This window comes from Eumetopias jubatus, unplaced genomic scaffold (genome assembly GCF_037043125.1).
Source record: "Eumetopias jubatus isolate StellerSeaLion01/CBP00866 unplaced genomic scaffold, mEumJub1_p1.0 scaffold_15, whole genome shotgun sequence".
Classification (NCBI taxonomy): Eukaryota; Metazoa; Chordata; class Mammalia; order Carnivora; family Otariidae; genus Eumetopias; species Eumetopias jubatus.
Window position 1 is genome coordinate 15,005,647 of NW_028274821.1, and position 20,560 is coordinate 15,026,206.

General features: G+C 41.1%; 1 protein-coding gene across 1 annotated transcript in view; it reads left to right on the forward strand.

Annotated features, from left to right (window-relative positions):
• TMC1 (transmembrane channel like 1) overlaps window positions 1-20,560 on the forward strand; it is a 146,324-nt gene that overhangs the window by 81,815 nt on the left and 43,949 nt on the right. Inside the window, exons 10-11 of the mRNA XM_088019128.1 lie at window positions 15,883-16,025; window positions 19,105-19,249. Of these exons, the coding sequence (XP_087875254.1) occupies window positions 15,883-16,025; window positions 19,105-19,249 (288 nt within the window). The remainder of the gene's footprint in view (window positions 1-15,882; window positions 16,026-19,104; window positions 19,250-20,560) is intronic.

Sequence of the window (20,560 nt, forward strand, 5' to 3'; positions counted from 1 at the left end):
AACACTCCACGTTTTCTTTATCCATTCATCCATTGACAGACACTTAGGTTGCTTCTGTATGTTGGCTATTGTAAATAATGCTGCAATGACATGGGGGTACAAATATCTTTTCAAGTTACTTTTTCATTTTCTTCAGAAAAATACCCAGCCATACCATATGGTATTTTTATTTCTAATTTTTTGAGGAACCTCTATACGATTTTCTGTAGTGACTACACCAATTTACATTGCCACCACCAAGGCACAGAGTTCTTCTTTGAAGGGGCAAATACCCTTCATTTTAGGTTTCCTAAGAAATGGACATCAAGACAATATTAGATGCAGGATATGTTTTGGAGGAAAATACCTACAAATGAGGAAGGGGAGAGGGAGTATGAGTAGGTGGGGAGAGTCTCCAGTTAACAAAGCCAGCCTGATTCCTGTGAAGGGAGAGAAGTGGGCAAGATTGAGTAGGAAGAGTCTCAGTCTGCAGTACAGTTCTGGAAAAAGTCTTGGCCAGGCTGATGGTGTGTCTCCAAGCAAAGTATGTCCATTGCACAAATCCCATATCACTGGCTCTAGTATTTCTTTCTTTTTTTAAAAAATTTTTTTACTGTTATGTTAATCACCATGCATCATTAGTTTTTGATATAGTGTTCCATGATTCATTGTTTGTGCATAACACCCAGTGCTCCACGCAGAACGTGCCCTCTTTAATACCATCACCAGACTAACCCATCCTCCCACCCCCCTCCCCTCTAGAACCCTCAGTTTGTTTCTCAGAGTCCATAGTCTCTCAGTTCGTCTCCCCCTCCGATTTACCCCCCTTCATTCTTCCCCTCCTGCTATCTTCTTCTTCTTCTTTTTCTTAACGTATATTGCATTATTTGTTTCAGAGGTACAGATCTGTGATTCAACAGTCTTGCACAATTCACAGCACTCGCCATAGCACATACCTTCCCCAATGTCTATCACCCAGGCACCCCATCCCTCCCAACCCTCACCACTCCAGCAACCCTCAGTTTGTTTCCTGAGATTAAGAATTCCTCATATCAGTGAGGTCATATGATACATGTCTTTCTCTGATTGACTTATTTCACTCAGCATAACCCCCTCCAGTTCCATCCACGTCGTTGCAAATGGCAAGATCTCATTGCTTTTGATGGCTGCATAATATTCCATTGTGTATATACACCACCTCTTCTTTATCCATTCATCTGTCGATGGACATCTTGGCTCTTTCCACAGTTTGGCTATTGTGGACATTGCTGCTATAAACATCGGGGTGCACGTACCCCTTTGGGTCCCTACATTTGTATCTTTGGGGTAAATACCCAGTAGTGCAATTGCTGGATCGTATGGTAGCTCTATTTTCAACTGTTTGAGGAACCTCCATACTGTTTTCCAGAGTGGTTGCACCAGCTTGCATTCCCACCAACAGTGTAGGAGGGTTCCCCTTTCTCCGCATCCCCGCCGACATCTGTCATTTCCTGACTTGTTCATTTTAGCCATTCTGACTGGTGTGAGGTGGTATCTCATTGAGGTTTTGATTTGGATTCCCCTGATGCCGAGCGATGTTGAGCACTTTTTCATGTGTCTGTGGGCCATTTGGATGTCTTCTTTGGAAAAATGTCTGTTCATGTCTTCTGCCCATTTCTTGATTGGATTATTTGTTCTTTGGGTGTTGAGTGTGATAAGTTCTTTATAGATTTTGCATACTAGCCCTTTATCTGATATGTCATTTGCAAATATCTTCTCCCATTCTGTCGGTTGTCTTTTGGTTTTGTGGACTGTTTCTTTTGCTGTGCAAAAGCTTTTTATCTTGATGAAGTCCCAAGAGTTCATTTTTGCCCTTGCTTCCCTTGCCTTTGGCGATGTTTCTAGGAAGAAGTTTCTGCGGCTGAGGTCGAAGAGGTTGTTGCCTGTGTTCTCCTTTAGGATGCTGATGGACTCCTGTCTCACGTTTAGGTCTTTCAACCATTTGGAGTCTATTTTTGTGTGTGGTGTAAGGAAATGGTCCAGTTTCATTCTTCTGCATGTGGCTGTCCAATTTTCCCAACACCATTCGTTGAAGAGACTGTCTTTTTTCCATTGGACATTCTTTCCTGCTTTGTCAAAGATGAGTTGACCATAGAGTTGAGGGTCCATTTCTGGGCTCTCTATTCTGTTCCATTGATCTATGTGTCTGTTTTTGTGCCAGTACCATATTGTCTTGAGGATGACAGCTTTGTAATAGAGCTGGAAGTCCGGAATTGTGATGCCGCCAGCTTTGCTTTTCTTTTTCAACATTCCTCTGGCTATTTGGGGTCTCTTCTGGTTCCATACAAATTTTAGGATTATTTGTTCCATTTCTTTGAAAAAGGTGAATGGTATTTTGATGGGGATTGCATTGAATGTGTAGATTGCTCTAGGTAGCATTGACATCTTCACAATGTTTGTTCTTCCAATCCATGAGCATGGAACATTTTTCCATTTCTTTGTGTCTTCCTCAATTTCTTTCATGAGTGTTTTATAGTTTTCTGAGTACAGATCCTTTGCCTCTTTGGTTAGATTTATTCCTAGGTATCCTATGGTTTTGGGTGCAATTGTAAATGGGATCGACTCCTTAATTTCTCTCTCTTCTGTCTTGTTGTTGGTGTATAGGAATGCCACTGATTTCTGTGCATTGATTTTATATCCTGCCACTTTACTGAATTCCTGTATGAGTTCTAGCAGTTTTGGGGTGGAGTCTTTTGGGTTTTCCACATAAAGTATCATCTCATCTGCAAAGAGTGAGAGTTTGACTTCCTCTTTGCCGATTTGGATGCCTTTGATTTCTTTTTGTTGTCTGATTGCTGAGGCTAGGACTTCTAATACTATGTTGAATAGCAGTGGTGATAGTGGACATCCCTGCCGCGTTCCTGACCTTAGGGGGAAAGCTCTCAGCTTTTCCCCATTGAGAATGATATTCGCTGTAGGTTTTTCATAGATGGCTTTTATGATCTTGAGGTATGTACCCTTTATTCCTATACTCTGAAGAGTTTTGATCAAGAAAGGATGCTGTACTTTGTCAAATGCTTTTTCTGCATCTATTGAGAGGATATGATTCTTGTCCTTTCTTTTATTAATGTATTGTATCATGTTGATTGATTTTCAGATGTTGAACCATCCTTGCAGCCCAGGGATAAATCCCACTTGGTCACGGTGAATAATCCTTTTAATGTACTGTTGGGTCCTATGGGCTAGTATTTTGGTGAGAATTTTTGCATCCATGTTCATCAAGGATATTGGTCTGTAATTCTCCTTTTTGATGGGGTCTTTGTCTGGTTTTGGGATCAAGGTAACGGTGGCCTCATAAAATGAGTTTGGAAGTTTTCCTTCCATTTCTATTTTTTGGAACAGTTTCAAGAGAATAGGTATTAATTCTTCTTTAAATGTTTGCTGGAATTCCCCTAGGAAGCCATATGGCTGTGGGCTCTTGTTTGTTGGGAGATTTTTGATGACTGCTTCAATTTCCTTAGTGGTTATAGGTCTGTTCAGGTTTTCTATTTCTTCCTGGTTCAATTTTGGTAGTTGATACATCTCTAGGAATGCACCCATTTCTTCCAGGTTATCTAATTTGCTGGCATAGAGTTGCTCATAATATGTTCTTATAATTGTTTTTATTTCTTTGGTGTTGGTTGTGATCTCTCCTCTTTCCTTCATGATTTTGTTAATTTCGGTCATTTCTCTTTTCTTTTTGATAAGTCTGGCCAGGGGTTTATCAATCTTGTTAATTCTTTCAAAGAACCATCTCCTAGTTTCATTGATCTGTTCTATTGTTCTTTTGGTTTCTTTCATTGATTTCTGCTCTGAGATTTATTATTTCTCTTCTCCTGCTGGGTTTAGGCTTTATTTGCTGTTTTTTTTCTCTAGCTCCTTTAGGTGTAGGTTTAGGTTGTGTATTTGAGACTTTTCTTGTTTCTTGAGAAAGGCTCGTATTGCTATGTACTTTCCTCTCAGGACTGCCTTTGCTGTATCCCAAAGATTTTGAACAGTTGTGTTTTTCATTTTCATTGATTTCCATGAATTTTTAAAATTCTTCTTTATTTTCCTGGTTGACCCATTCATTCTTTAGTAGGATGCTCTTTAGCCTCCATGTATTTGAGTTCTTTCTGACTTTCCTCTTGTGATTGAGTTCTAGTTTCAAAGCATTGTGGTCTGAAAATATGCAGGGAATAATCCCAGTCTTTTGGTACCGGTTGAGACCTGATTCGTGACCCAGGATGTGATCTGTTCCGGAGAATGTTCCATGTGCACTAGAAAAGAATGTGTATTCTGTCGCTTTGGGATGGAATGTTCTGAATATGTCTGTGAAGTCCATTTGGTCCAATGTGTCATTTAAAGTCTTTATTTCCTTGTTGATCTTTTGCTTAGATGATCTGTCCATTTCAGTCACGGGGGTGTTAAAGTCCCCCACTATTATTGTATTGTTGTCAATGTGTTTCTTTGCTTTTGTTAGTAATTGCCTTGTATAATTGGCTGCTCCCATGTTAGGGGCATAGATATTTACAATTGTTAGATCTTCTTGTTGGATAGACCCTTTAAGTAGGATATAGTGTCCTTCTTCATCTCTTATTACACTCTGTGTTTAAAATCTAATTTGTCTGATATAAGGATTGCCACCCCAGGTTTCTTTTGGTGTCCGTTAGCATGGTAAATGGTTTTCCACCCCCTCACTTTCAATGTGGGGGTGTCTTTGGGTCCGAAATGAGTCTCTTGCAGACAGCATATTGATGGGTCTTGTTTTTTAATCCAATCTGATAGCCTGTGTCTTTTGATTGGGGCATTTAGCCCATTTACATTCAGGGTAACTATTGAAAGAGATGAATTTAGTGCCATTGTATTGCCTGTAAGGTGGCTGTGACTGTATATTGTCTGTGTTCCTTTCTGGTCTATGCTGCTTTTAGGCTCTCTCTTTGCTTAGAGGAGCCCTTTCAATATTTCTTGGAGGGCTGGTTTTGTGTTTGCAAATTCCTTTAGTTTTTGTTTGTCTTGGAAGATTTTTATCTCTCCTTCTATTTTCAATGACAGCCTAGCTGGATATAGTATTCTTGACTGCATATTTTTCTCATTTAGTGCTCTGACGATATCATGCCAGTCCTTTATGGCCTGCCAGGTCTCTGGGGATGGGTCTGTTGCCAATCTAATGTTTCTACCATTATAGGTTACATATCTCTTCTGCCGAGCTGCTTTCAAGATTTTCTCTTTGTCTCTGAGACTCGTAAGTTTTACTAATAGATGTTGGGGTGTTGACCTATTTTTATTGGTTTTGAGGGGGGTTCTCTGTGCCTCCTGGATTTCGATGCCTGTGTCCTTCCCCACATTAGGGAAGTTCTCTGCTATAATTTGCTCCAATATACCTTCTGCCTCTCTCTCTCTTTCTTCTTCTTCTGGGATCCCAATTATTGAATGTTGTTTCATCTTATCGTTTTGCTTATCTCTCGAATTTTGCCCTCGTGATCCAGTAGTTGTTTATCTCTCTTTTTCTCAGCTTCTTTATTTTCCATCATTTGGTCTTCTATATCGCTGATTCTCTCTTCTGCCTCATTTATCCTAGCAGTTAGTGCCCCCATTTTTGATTGCACCTCATTAATAGCCTTTTTGATTTCGACTTGGTTAGATTTTAGTTCTTTTATTTCTCCAGAAAGGGTTTCTCTAATAACTTCCACGCTTTTTTCAAGCCCAGCTAGTATCTTTAAAATCATGATTCTGAACTCTAGGTCCGACATCGTACTAATGTCCGTATTGAGTAGGTCCCTGGCAGATGGTACTACCTCTTGTTCTTTTTGTTGAGGTGATTTTTTTCGTCTTGTCATTTTGTCCAGAGGAGAATAGATGAATGAGAGAACAAAATGCTAACAGGTTAACAACGTCCCCAGAAAATATACTCTAAACAAATCAGAAAAGACCTGAAACCAGGGGAAAAGAAAGGGAAAGAAAGCAAAAAGAAAGAGAGAGAAAAAAAAAGAAAAAGATAAAAACAAACAAAAACAGAACAAAACAAAACAAAAAAACAGAATATGATCAAATATGATCAGCCTGGTCCATAGATCAGTGCCACACACTAGATTTTGGGTGTATTTTGGTCTGTTAGAAGAAAGTCCCTCCTAAAAGTTTAAAGAAAGAAAGACTTATATATGTATAAAATAAGCGTTGATTTGCAACGATGTGGTTGGAACTGGAGGGGGTTATGCTGAGTGAAATAAGTCAATCAGAGAAAGACATGTATCATATGACCTCACTGATATGAGGAATTCTTAATCTCAGGAAACAAACAGAGGGTTGCTGGAGTGGTGGGGGGCAGGAGGGATGGGGTGGCTGGGAGATGGACATCGGGGAGGGTATGTGCTATGGTGAGCGCTGTGAATTGTGCAAGACTGTTGAATCACAGATCTGTACTTCTGAAACAAATAATGCAATATATGTTAAGAAGAAAAATAAGGGTTGATACGATGAAGGGATGGAATATGACTGTAAAAATGAAAATTATAAAAAATTTTAAAAAAGTACTTGATCAGAAGGTGTTTGAAAAAATAAAGAGGATTTTAAAAAAAGGAAAGAAAGAAAGAAAAAGAGGGGAGAGAATGTGATCAGGCAGGAGACTAGAAAAAAGTCTGGATGTGGTCTCAGGACGAGCACATTATGTTCCATACTGGTTGATCCAAAGTGGTGGCATCTGGAGGCCGTCTCCTGAACACTATCTGAGCGGCACATCTGTACGGCTGCTGTAGGGGTCTGTTGGCTCTGAAAATGTGAGCTTGGTTCCTCTACTTTAGATCAGAACTGTTACTGCTGTGCTGATCTTAGTTTCAACAAGCTTCAAATACACCAACATAACCTCTTTGTTTCTGCCATTGTCTCAGCCTCACCTGGGGCTGGCTCAGCAGAGACTGAATGCCTAGATGATAAACAATCTTTTGTTGAGGGCAAAAGTATGACCCCGAGCCAGAGTGCTAAGCCTCTTGGGGACAAAGCTAAGCCTGTGGATTGTCAAGTCCACCCAGACATATGGCTTTTCCCTGGAATAGAGATCCTAGGTTTGGAAGGGGTAGGGATCTTCTCCTGAGGGATCTTCTATCTGAGGTGAGACTCCTTAGAAGACTTCACTGAACAGAGTGGGTGCTGCTCAGGCGTGTGGTGCTGGGATTGGCAGCATCCAAAGGCTATTCATCCCTGGGTCCCATATTTGCTTTACTTTCTCAATGTTCAGTACGGGTAGCTTTGGTTTAAAAGGGCTCATTAGGTTTGATTAAGAGAAGCGGCGTCTCAAATTCTGCTCTCACTCATAGGCCTCTTAATCTGCTACTCCTGGACTTCTTCATACATGTCTATAGCTTGTGATAGAAGAGATCCCTGGGTCTGCTTTTAGCTTTCCTGGTATCTTTTTATTCTGTAGACTTGGGACACTGATCCCTTGGGGTCTTCATTTCTATCAGTGCTTTCTTTAATTCAGCAACCACTTCTAGTTTTCACCATCTCCCTAAGTGGCACCTGGCCAAACCAAAGTGGACCTTTCTTTTTGCCAAAATTTGGGATGCCTATGATCCTGATGTCATACTTGTAACATGAAGACAGCATCCCTTCTTTGGATGTGATCACCTAACCAAGTCTTCTTTTCATTAATTTAGTGAACACTTATTGAGCATTTGCCAGATGCCAGGTAGTGTGGCGGGTGCTAAGCAAAGGTGAGCAAAACCCAACTAGGTCTCTGCCCTCAGAAATTCAAAGTCTAGTAGAGTAATCAAATAATCACAAAAATAAGCATAACTATGACTGTGCCAAGTACTACAGAAGAAAGGGAAACAGTATTAAGAACATGTAGCAGAGATCCTGACCTGGTTTGCAGCCTAAGACAGGGAGGTAGAGGAGAGCAGAAATTTTTCTGAGAAAGTAAGATTTGAATCGGGCTCTGAGGAGTCAGTATCAGCTCCCAATTTGAGAGGGGGCAGAGGCATTCTAGAAAACAGGGATAGCAAGTCAAAGGACCTGTTGTGGGGGAAGGTTGCCCTACTCAAGGGACTGACTGGAGGTTAGTGAAACTAGATGAAGAGGCATCGGGGTGGATGGCCTGACAAAGGTATCATGACGTGTGGGACCCTCTAGAATCTAGGCCATGATAATTTATTTTTTCTCAGAGCAGTTGAAAGTAATTCAGGCAAGTGGTGGATGAGTAGTGGCATTATCAAACTTGGAAATTAGAAAGGTCAACAGAACAGAGAGGAGGAAATTGAATGTGGGGACACCAAGGAAGAGTCTCTCAATACGTGAGAGTATCACATGTCAATAAATATCAGAAAGTGGAGAGACTAAGATTTTTTGGAAGAGCTCAATTTGCCTGGTAGGAATTTGCTGATATGTAAATATTAGCTGCCAACCTCATAGATAAAAGGCTGAGCCATCGAGTCAGATTAGAACTTCACAGTCTATTAAATTATCCCATAATACAAACAAATGGCACCAGATTTTCCGTCTGATACCTCTGCTGTGACAATAGATTATTTAAGGTTACAAACACTTGAAAACAATTCCGTAAAAACTCTATCCCATGTTCCAGCATCATGTATCTCCAGTAGATGTTATTTACTTATACATTGTATTTGAAATTAATTACATTCATTGATCTTAAATGTTTGAAATAAAATATGTGCTGCTCATATAGGATTGAAATTTTCTGAACTTCATTTTTTTCAAATAGTTTATTTTCTCTACTTTTTTTTTTGTATTTTCATTTGTTCAAAAACTTTTTAAGATAGATAAAGTAAGGTAATTCCAAGTACAGGCTGTGTCCATATAACCAGATACATTTCTCTTCATATATGAATTTATGATGCTTCATTTTTCATTACTTAAAGGACTGGTAGGCAGATTTAGAAGACCAGAAGTCAATTGAACAACAAAGCCCCATAAGATAATGCTTTTAATCTCCACCTTGTGAAACAAAAGACCATTTTTCCCATTTGGGAAGAAACTATATGTAGAAGCTCATTTTATAGCACTGAGAATTTATTTTCTAAGAGTTTTAGGCACTTAGACAGTAGGAAAAATTGAGGAGTTTTGGCAGTATTAATGTCTCTCAGACACTTTCTTGGTGTTTTGATTCATTAAATCCCAACATAAGATTGTTATCATCATGTTACTGTCTTGAATGATTTACTCTCTTCTATTAAAATGGGGAGCAGAGAGAAGAAAAACAGAAAAAGGTGGTTTAGATGATAATTTGAAAGAGCGTAATCTCACTGAGGATTGCTAATGACCACCAGAAGCAATTTTTCTGTTCATTCAGTCATTCCACAAACATAAATTGAATGTGAGATGCTGGGAATACAAAGATAACTAATATATTTCCCCTGCCCACAGAGACCTTTTGGTTTAATTGGATGTGCGAACAAACAATTGTCTTATGATGTGACAATCTCAAGCTAACAGATACATGTCCTGGGCACATGAAGGCATAAGGGAGGGAGGAGTCTGAGTGACGCTTTACTGGAGTTCCATTTACTGGAGACCTGAGAGGACCCAGTAAAGCAATAACTATTTTCCATCTGAGTTCTGAATAGTTTGTTTGAAAGGGGAGGCAGATGGGCACCAAAACTTCACATTCATTACCACTGGGGGCCAAATGGGAGAAATAATCCGAGACTCATAGCCAAATGGCCCTGCTGATATGGGACTCCAAATTAGTCCATCTTATCCTGGGAAAGCTTATGTCCTACAGGAAGGCAGTTATATTTGGGCTAGGCAAGTGTAGCTAATTCATTCAAAAGTACGGATCTGAGAAGTCACTCTACCTTCCCTGGGAGGTAGTGAGTAGAGGGATAGTGAGGGCCTGGGGAGTGTTTCATGAGGTGGAGCTCTGTGCATCTGAAGGAAATGACCATTTCCCCGTAACAAGTAGCTCGGGTCTAGAGGTCAGTAAAGGCTTTACAGAGGTTGTTTGAACTGGTTTTAAAGGAAGAGTAGCAATAAACTAGACTCTGAAATGGGGAGGATAGCTGGGAACAGTGTTCCAAGCAGAAGAACCTGCACACACCAAGGCGTGGAGGCAGGAATTGGTGTCATGCCCTCAATACCCATGAGCGATTCAGCAGAGCTGGTGTTTAGGGAAGGAGTGGCATACTTAAAGATGAGTGTGTCATACAAAAAGGGATCTAATCAAGGAGGACAATTTCATTCCTTTTGCTAAGGAGTCAGACTTTATTCTATAGGCAGTGGAGAGCACAAAGTTTTGAAGTAGGATGGAAGTGTGGTCAGTTACCCTTTAGAAGGTTCTTTGTGAATATGAGATGGACTTGGTTGGACTTGGTGTAAGACGGAGGAAGAGAGGCCTGTGAATGGCAGTGGCGTACACAGAAGAGATCAGCGTCACATGTGACCGTGAGGCAGAAACTACAGGATTCAGCTAGTAACTGCATGTGACTTACAGGTGAAAGTGGGAAGATAATGAAATATCCAGGTTTCTGACTGAGGTGACAGATAGGTTGGTGATGTCACTCCCTGAGAGAGGAAGAAGAGGTAGGTTTGGGGGAACGTCTTGAGTTCAAGGTTTCTGTGGGATACCCAAGGAAATAAGATGTGTATTGGGCACTGGGCATAGTATCTAGAATTCCCAACATTAGTGTCAGTTGTTGACCGTGGCACAGAAAAGACAAATGGAAATGCTCTTTACAGAAGCCAGCAAACTGAGGGTTCTAGAGGGGAGGGGGGTAGGGGGATGGGTTAGCCTGGTGACGGGCATTGAGGAGGGCACGTTCTGCATGGAGCACTGGGTGTTATGCACAAACAATGAATCATGGAACACTGCGCCAAAAACTAATGATGTAATATATGGTGATTAACATAACAATAAAAAAATTAAAAAAAAAAAGAAGCCAGCATAGTTTAAAATGCAGTGTCACATAATGAAAAGAATTCATGGGATTTAGACAGACCTGAGTCAGAATCCTGCCGCTTACCACCTGTGAGATATTAAGACAACCACTCTGAGCCTCTTAATTGTCGTGTGTAAAATAGTAGTATTACTACCCATCGAGCAGGCTGGTGTTAAAAAGTAAATGAGGTTGTGTGTGTAAAGCACTAGCACAATGCCTGGCACGTGGTAGATGTTTAATAAAAATTTCTTTTCTTTAATGCTTATTCATGGGTACTTAAGTCATGAAAATATCCATTTCTTGGAGGGACAAGAAAAGAAGAAGAGGGAACCCTGACGGAGAGAGCATGGTATCCACAAGCCAGAAAGGGGAGTGGGGCACCAGCAATGTGAGTTCTCTGGGAAGGAGGCAGAGACATGAGAGAGCTGATCTATGGATGGGCACTAAAAGCAACTGTCTACTTCATGGCTTTTTGAGCGTGGGAGTTCAGGACTACAGTCCTGTAGACAGGTACTTAATTCCAGCTATGCAAAACTGGAAGTTCTCTAAAGGCCCAGCCCAGTTTCCTCTTTGTAATCTACATGCTCCCTAGCTAAGAGCCATAGGGTGTCAGTTTCATACTCCCAGATCTGGGTTGTAGCAAAAAAGAAAGGAAATAATGGATGGTGATCAAAGCATGAGGTGGAAGCTTGGTGAGTCTGGGCGGAGAGAAAGAAGGCGGCCATGAGCTGGATCTCAGTGCGTACACGTAGGTGCCAGGCTGGTTGACGTCCTTGTGAAGTTAGTTGAGGTTTGTGTTGGGTGTTGTTAGCCTTCTCACGCCTTGCTTCTGTCCGCTTTATCAGATATTAACTGATGCCATGTCCTATCTTTCATCCAGACTTGCAACTTTCTTTAAAGCTAAGGTATAAATGACTGTTAACAATACAGAGAAGGGTAGGAACATATCCCACGGTGTGGTGCCACTCTCCCTTCACATGCCCTTAGCAGGCATGGTCAGAAATCATATCTTCCTTTCCCACCAGTTTTGACTTCAAGATTTTTTTTTTTTTTTTTACAAAACAGTGGTCTGGAGGTTACTACAAACTGAAAAGAGTTGCTAAGGACACTGAAACTCATTTACCATCCTGGGGATGGAATGTCTTGTTTCGCAGTGACTGTTTATTTGCCATCATGAGAAACGCCAAAGGGGTGGAGTTCTAATATAATTTAAGGTGACAGATACTCATGAAGAGGACATTTGGCATGCAGAACACTTTTAGGGTCCTCGGCCATCCGGTATCTTTCTCCATCTGTGTATCATGTTTGGCAAATAGTCAATTCTCAATAAAAAGTTAGTTAAATAAACAAATACGTGAGTTGATTCCTAGCGACATCATCAAAACATTCTCTTTCTTGGGGAAATGTGTTGGTGACTGTGAACTAGACCAGCTGCGGCACTCAAACAGAAATTAGACTCTTAATAGACGATGTGCAAGCATGGAACCCAGAGTTGGACGGGAATGTTTCATGCTCATTTGAAACTTGGCTCTGACTGTGACTTCTCTGTCACAGATTTCGGGGTGGGAGAGTGCTCCCCCAGGGAAAGCCATGAGCGCTGACATGGAAACTGAATAGAACTTTGGCTAGGCTAGGAGTCATTGCTATTTTAGTCACTTCCAGATGTTTGCTGTTGGAGTTTTAAGGGAAAGGGAAAGATGTGTGGAGTGTGGGGGGCCCGCGGGGTGGGAGGGGAGGGCTGTTTCAAGTCACCCTTCAATATGCTTACGAAGATGGATTGGATAAAGCTTTTTAAAATTGTGTTCTTCAGTAGTGCCTCTTTTATTTACATGCTTGACCGCACATGTAGTAGTAGGCAAACTGAAGAAAGCTTTGTGAAATCATCAGGATTCCCCCCAAAAGGAACCTTATCCCTCTGGGTTGCTGTCTAATATTTATGAAGTGCCAGCCATTGAATGGTGCACACACCAGATGAACCTAACAAGTGCACCAGATGCTTGTTATCTATCTACTTTCTCCTTTCATGTTGTTTTGTTGGAGGCGCCTTTTAATCCCGGTGCTGCCATGATGAACTAGAAAATGATGTCAGGTTGTAATGTTTAAGCACTTGGAGATGAGGCCTTTTGAAATCTTCAGAAGGGGTGTTCAGGTCCTTCTCGAGAGGTCCTGGCACCACCATGGATCAGTCCAGGGGGGTAGGTCAAAAGGCCCTGCTGAGTTGGTAGGGTTTCTTATTTCTTTGTTTCACTGGGAAGGTATGGCATTAGCATGGTACAAGGGGAGGAAGGCAAAGCATGGGAGAAGGAGTAGAGCTTATAGAGTTATGAAGTATATGGATTTGAATCAGACAGACCCAGTTCAAGTTCAGACTGTCACTTGATGGCTATGTGAGTGTGCACAAGTTACTCAACCTCTCTAAAACTCAGTTTCTTCACCTGCAAAGTGGGAATAAGGCTATTGAGTCTTGCTGGGCAGGGGAATCATGGTGGATAACACCCCTACCTTGTTTAACCAGGTTGTGAGCTAACCAGAAACAAGACAAAACATTAGACAGATGGAGGTCAACATGCCACTTTTATTATTGTTAAAACTGAAATGAAAGAATGTGGCGTCTTTCTATGGGCAAGTGAGCTTCACAGCCAGAACTTTCTACGCAGCCGCCCCAGCCCAGGACAGGATGCTCCCTGGGGTAGGGCACAGTGTGTGCTGTCTCAGGAGGGAGAAGAGAGGTGGCCTGCATCATCCCCATCTCTTCCTTCATGCTGTGCTATCAGGTAAGTTTCTCCTCCCCAGGGACAGCATAAGGAAGCTGGGAGTGTTAGAGTTATGGGTCTTGCCCTCATGCAAGGCAGCACCAAGAGTGGAGGAAAACCCATTGCCCCTAACAGAAGCAACTTCAGAGGGTTCTTGTAAGGATTCTGTGAGATGAGAGAACGTGTTTGGCAAATGCTAAATGCTCAACAAAATGTCCTGATTGATGTTATTGCATCATCACCAAGCACAGGGATAGTGGCAAGGAAATGCGGTGAGGGTCGTTTGCAGGGAAAAATAGAGGAGTTTGGAAAATGATATGTGTTGTACTCATGGGGAAAAATATAAACACTTTAGGATATCTTTAAACCAGATAGGAGGCAAGTGCCTATACTTACCAGACTCTGTTATTGTTGCTCTGGGACAGGAAGACCAGCCTGAAGCCTTAGGACACGGTAGAAAGAGACTGGATTTAAAATAGCTGAGAAGAAGCAGAGTCCTTAACTAGATGAATGTGAAACAAGAAGATGTCATTGAACTGGGTGAGGGAAATCCTTCCAATGTTTATTCTCCTGGGATGATTTCTGGGTCTTGGGCAGTTGACCAATCCCTCCCTATGTGGTTTTTTATTTGGGGCATGAGATTAGCCCATGTGCTTCCCCAGTCTGAGGTTTCTACAAGTTCTTTAGCCCCAGATTTTTCTTTTGGGTAGGATTTCTTTCTTTTTTTTTTTTTAAGATTTTATTTATTTATTTGACAGAGAGAGACAGCGAGAGAGAGAACACAAGGAGGGGGAGTGAGAGAGGGAGAAGCAGGCTTCCCGCAGAGCAGGGAGCCCGATGCGAGGCTCGATCCCAGGACCCCGGGATCATGACCTGAGCAGAAGGCAAACGCTTAACGACTGAGCCACCCAGGTGCCCCATGGATTTCTTTTTTCTTGAGCTGAAAAAAAAAAAAATGCAGACAAAGGCAGGTGTGGTGTGGGGAAACACTTCTGTTTTTACCTTCATCCCCCTCATTCCATCCTGACCCTACTCAAAGCCCATGAGCTCTTCTGAGATTTTCTTTCTTTCTTCTGAGATTTTTCCTGCTAATTCTTACACAGTATTAAAACATAAACTTGCTGCAAATTTCTAAAGCAATAATTATTCCAGATCTTTTTTGGCCTCTGTTTTGAGCTAGGCATGATCTCCGTTTAAGGCAATTTTCTAAATTGGTTCTCTTAAATCTTCCTTCTGGGAATTAACATCCAGGGGATTTTCTCCTCTTTCTCTTCCACCCTGCCTCCCCACTTTTTTAGTAGTGGGCCTTAAAGTCCCTGGCTGTATATAAATGATGTTAAAGGTAGCCAATTGGGCTTTCTAAGACTCAAGGGTAACTCACTTGATCTCCAGAGGAAGCCTTGCATTGGCAAGTTATTATTGTCTCACTTCACAAAACACAGTAATTTCAAGTTATTGCCAGAGAGAGGAAGTCAGAGGGAAGCCAGGGCAGTGGAAATGTAGTAATAGGGAAACATGCTTCAAAGCTGAGAGTGAAAAACAGTGAATTCGAGGAGAGAAAGATGAAGACCATGACAGAGGAAAGAGCATCAGAATATGCCAATGTTCCCCGTATAAAGAGGGCTCCTCAGGAAGCTTTGGGAGATGGTAATTCTAATTATCTGGCAGGTCATTTTAAGGAAAGAACACGTAATTGCACAAATAAACATGCTTGCTCTGGGAGAATGCTCTAATGGTCTTGATGCCTACAAGGTTGTGCAGACTTGGTTCCCATGACCTCTCACCTGCTCTTCACCTTTGCTCAATGTGAGCTGAGACACGGCCTCTGTGGTTCGAGGAGAATCAATCTAATGGTGGTTCAGGTGACTGGAGGTGGAAACTTGCCATGACACTTTGAGGAAGCACGTTTCAGATCCTCCCCAAATGTTAAGCAAGCTCTTAAAATTGTAAATCTAATGGCACCATGAAGTGTGTTTTGATGTTTCAATCAATGGGCATTTCACGGTGATGGCTCCACAGCTCAGCAAGCCTATATTTGGTTTAAAATTTGGCCTATTTAGAAGTCCCTGAATTTCGAGTAAACCAAGAGGCTGCCAATCAATGTGGCAGCTGAAACATTTGCTCTACGAAACAAAAACAATAGGACTCAACTCCCAAGTTTGAAAATTAATGCCATTTTGTTGTTTCTCTTAAAAGTCAATCTTTTTTCTTTGAGTTGCTCTTCATAGCATCTGCTAAGTGGCTTTGTTGTTGGATTTTAGGGCTTGGCGCAATATTCCATCCTCTTTTATGGCTATTATGACAATAAACGAACAATTGGATGGATGAATTTCAGGCTGCCGCTCTCCTATTTTCTGGTGGGGCTCATGTGCATCGGATACAGCTTTCTGGTTGTCCTTAAAGCGTAAGTTTCACCGGTCTCTTGGGAAGCGAGCCATGATTTCTGGAATCAAATAGTATAGTTAATTTAAGAATTGGATGTAATTTTTATTCTATTTTATATCTAGAGGATACTGAGTCTGTAAGAGATAAAATGTAGTTTTAATACCAACACTAATGTTAGACTCTGACATTCCCCAAACAAAAGGGTTGAACACAAGCTCAGGCCTTTGGATCATCTCACTGGGCTGCACCCCTTCCCTGTGTTTAAGCAGATTTTGAAGATACACCTTTTTAAACTTCAAGGTATGAATCCATATTGCAAACAAGCCAGGGAAACAGCTGCTGGCCCCCCTTTTTTGTGTGCAGAGAAGTTTGCAAGTTGCAGAATCAGCTCAATAGGCAGAATCTGTTATTCTCTGCTTATTAAAAAAACAAAACAGAACCAGAGTAGTCACTCAACCAAAAAAAAAAATCAGCCGTATAAGACAGCAAAAACGAATGGCCCCCAATGGGACCGTCATGATCAACTGCAGAATCATGGTCTGTCTGGAAGAACATTTATTAGAGCATAGAGAAGAATTTCATCAGAGAACTGATGAAGCTGCAGTTCATTTCCCCCCTGCCTGAAATGTATGTGTAGCAACCCATTTAAAGACAGGGCAGAAACCTGCTTGTGGGGCTATGAGTAATCTCCATAATCCGTGAGCCAATTCTCTGAGCTAGCTTAGAAGTCTTGAGAGACCTCCATCAGTGTCCTGACCCTTTTATTGGATCATGAACAAGGTGAATTGGCTTTTTGCTTCATCACAGGAAAGAACCTCTGCCTGAGGGTCCAGGTCATCCTCCCCGATCACGCTTCTTGCTCAGCAGGGAGCCTGCTTCTCCATCTCCCACTCCCCCTGCTTGTCCTTTCTCTCTGTCGAATAAATAAATAAAATCTTAAAAAAAAAAGAATGTAATACATGCTATTTAGTATAGTATGGCCCTTACTGTAATTTTTCCCCCTTGTGTAGTGGGCTTATCCTGTGAGGTTCTAGAGAGTTGCTTCCTACCTCCCTTTCAATCCCCTCGCTCCTCCTGACTTTCATTTTAGCAGAGGCTCCATTACAGTGACCCTGTTGGCTTAGGATTTATGGAGGCACTTATTCGAATAATTGAAAACTTTCACCATCCATAAAATGACCAAATAACCAAGGCAAAAAGTCGAGGCAAAGGCATGAATGCAACAGTTGCTTTCTACAACCTCCCAGCAAAGCAAACGGTATGCGGAGGTTGCTTGTCATAGACACAGTGGTTCAAATCTACAGCCTCCTTGAAAAAGGAAGAATTTCCATAGGGAGTTGCATTTTTTTTCCCCTCTATGGGCAAGGGCTAGAGCTGTCCATGGAACATTTAATAGGTGTTAGGGCTGTCCCCGAACAAAAGTGTGCTACAATCCCACAGTTTGTCTTCGGGATCTTCCCTTCCTTCTTTTAGCACTCCCCTCTCTTTCTAGTCGGTTCCCGCATGCTGGCTTTTCCTGACTTGCTTGCCCAGCTCATTCTCCCTTATCTGGTAGCCACAGCCCACAGTTTTGCCGGGGAAGCTCCATTCAAAACTTCAATCTGTCAAGCATCCATTTTGATTTGAAGCCCTACCCTTTTGCTCAGTGACAGTGCAGAAATGGATGGTGGCATATGAATCATATAAGTAATTTTCTCCCCCAGTTAAACCAGTGGGAATCTTGGATTTCAACCCCTTTTGACCTACAGAAAGGCATTTTATGTGATTCAACATATCTCATACAGTCCTAGCTTGGGCACCAGAGAGAAGTCGGAGAGCCTAAGCCCTTGACCTACCTCCGTGGTTAACTCCTGGAAAGTGTCCAGCAAATCACTTCATAATTCTAACCCTTACCTTCCCCATCTGTAAAAAGAGAATAATATTAACTACCTTGACCTTTTGCTCAGTTGTTGAGAAGGGGCAAATATGCTGATACAGGCAAACACCTGATTTCAAAGCGTAAAATGATAGACTGAAATAAGGGATAATTATTTTTGGTGATTTTTCGTAACCCATTAACCCATTTAAAATATATAAACCTCTATAAGGAGTGGAGCTAATAGTAGGCCATGTCAGAGGTGCCTGCCAACCTATAATCTCAGCTTTATGGCATGGTGCTTCTTTCCTTTTTGGTTCCGTATCACTATAATATTCAAAAAACCAAAACCTTATGGGATCATTTTATAATATGTATCATATGAAATTTTAATTTTGCTATTTATAGTGATAAGGGGAAAAGAAAGGAAGTGGAGTGGAATATAGATCTCAAACCACTGAAATAAACTTTAAGTAAATGCATTTTAAGCTCTCCAAGCAAAAAAAAGTGTGTGTGTGTGTGTGTGTGTGTATACATATATACACACACATATATATTCTAATCAGTGATTTATATATATTAAAATATATAGATTAGAATATATGTAACCCATTGGCATGAAGGTTGTATAAAAACTTTGCTTTTTGTTTGAGAGTTATAGAGTATGGGGAAATTTCATGCATTCAGTCTGTTCTTTGGGAAGAGATTCTTGGGTGGGAGTTGAATCTATGCAGGAGTTTCCTGACCTGCCCTGGGTTAGTTCATTCCTAGCTGCAGCGGGATCTGGAAATAAGCTAAAGCTGCCTAGAACAGTTTAAGCGTATACACATGTTTTTTTTTTTTTTCCTGGGGAGGGACCCATTTGTTTTCGTCAGAGTTTTAAAGAGAGCCTTATCCTGCAAAAGGTTAAGAAACAAGTATATGATGCTAAGAAAAGAGTTTGGAAAAACAAATTAAAAATATATATTTTTATAGGACCAGTTTCATTGTTAAAATCATCAATGCTTCATAGTCTTTTAATCTTGAAAGACCTGGAAAATGAACAGTTTAAAAAATTAAAACAAAACCAAAATTTAAAGATAAACTTCTATTTTCTGGTCATAAGAACAAACTTTGTTTGAAAATACATGCTTTTAGGATATTGCTTCTCCAGGCTACCTGTAATTGTACTATTTTGCTACTCCCTACCCTCTCCCTTTCTTTGTGTTTCTGGGGGGCTAGATTAAACTCCGTGTTTTTACAGGATGACCAAAAATATCGGGGATGATGGGGGTGGTGATGACAATACATTCAACTTCAGCTGGAAGGTATTCACAAGCTGGGACTACCTGATTGGCAATCCGGAAACAGCAGACAACAAATTCAATTCTATCACCATGAACTTTAAGGTAAACACATCAACTTCAGGAGCTGTGCCTTTGGATTTCTAAGACTAAAATCAGAGCCATTCCATACGGTTTAGCTAGCGAAGTATCCTGACAATTAAAAGAAAGATTAACTCATCATTTCTGCCTACCAGGATCCGGGCAGGGTTCTGATTGTGATTGGAAAATATCTGATGACCCACGACAGCACAATTTCTTCTCTAAATTTGGTAATAAAAATACCGCCATTGGTTTGAAACAGGAGACCATTAGTAATCAGAATCGGATAGTCTAAATAATAGAACAATGCTGACTAATTATTTACAGGAATAAGCTAGCTCAATATTCAAAATGACTCTTAGGTATTGTTTTGTAGCTTCAAAAAAAAAAAAAAGACTTTATCAGAAGAGAATTTAGAAAGAAGATTGTCCTAGTATTAGATCCATCAGAGTTTGTAAGAATTCTCCCTTCCTTCACTTGTTCTCACTTGCTGCTGATAGCCACCTGGTTTGCGGAATCCCAGATAGAGTGTGCATTTTCATTCCTCATTGGATATTTGCAAGAATATTTTCCGAGTGTGTGCTAGTTTTTGTAGCTCAGATACACTTTTTTTTTTCTGTTTTGCTTGAGTGCAGGAAGCAATCATAGAGGAAAGAGCAGCCCAAGTAGAAGAAAACGTCCACTTGATCCGATTCCTGAGGTTTCTTGCTAACTTCTTTGTGTTTCTAACACTTGGAGGAAGTGGATACCTCATCTTCTGGGCTGTGAAGCGATCCCAGGAATTTGCACAGCAAGATCCTGACACCCTTGGGTGGTGGGAAAAGAATGAAGTTCGTCTCTGCATGCTTTCTGTGTGCTTAGAACCTGACATTTGAAATTGTGTGGGTTATGCTTCTATGATGCAATGTTAAACAAGGCCACATTTTTCCTATCTTCGCCCATGCTGCCCTGTCTCACATTTTCCACTCTATTCCAGTCTTATTTCCAGATCTTTCTACTGCCTGTCTGTTTTTCATTTTGTGAATTTATGGTAAAGCTGGAGTTGGAAGATATTGGAACACATATATTCCAACCAGTATATTTAACAGATGCGGTTAATGAGTGTCAGGAGAGGGGGCGGTGTGTTCAGGTCACAGAATCGTGGAGTAGAGTGAGTTAAAACTGAGGGATCTTGATTTCAAGGCCCACACTCCTTCCATGACTCTATGTTTCTTGCTCTGTAGATTCTGTGTCTGTCACTGAAAGATCCAATTGTTGCCCGAATTCTTTGAAACAGCAATGTTAGAGTCCTTGGTTCCTATGTTTATCTCACCAGAAACATTCAGATTACCTCCT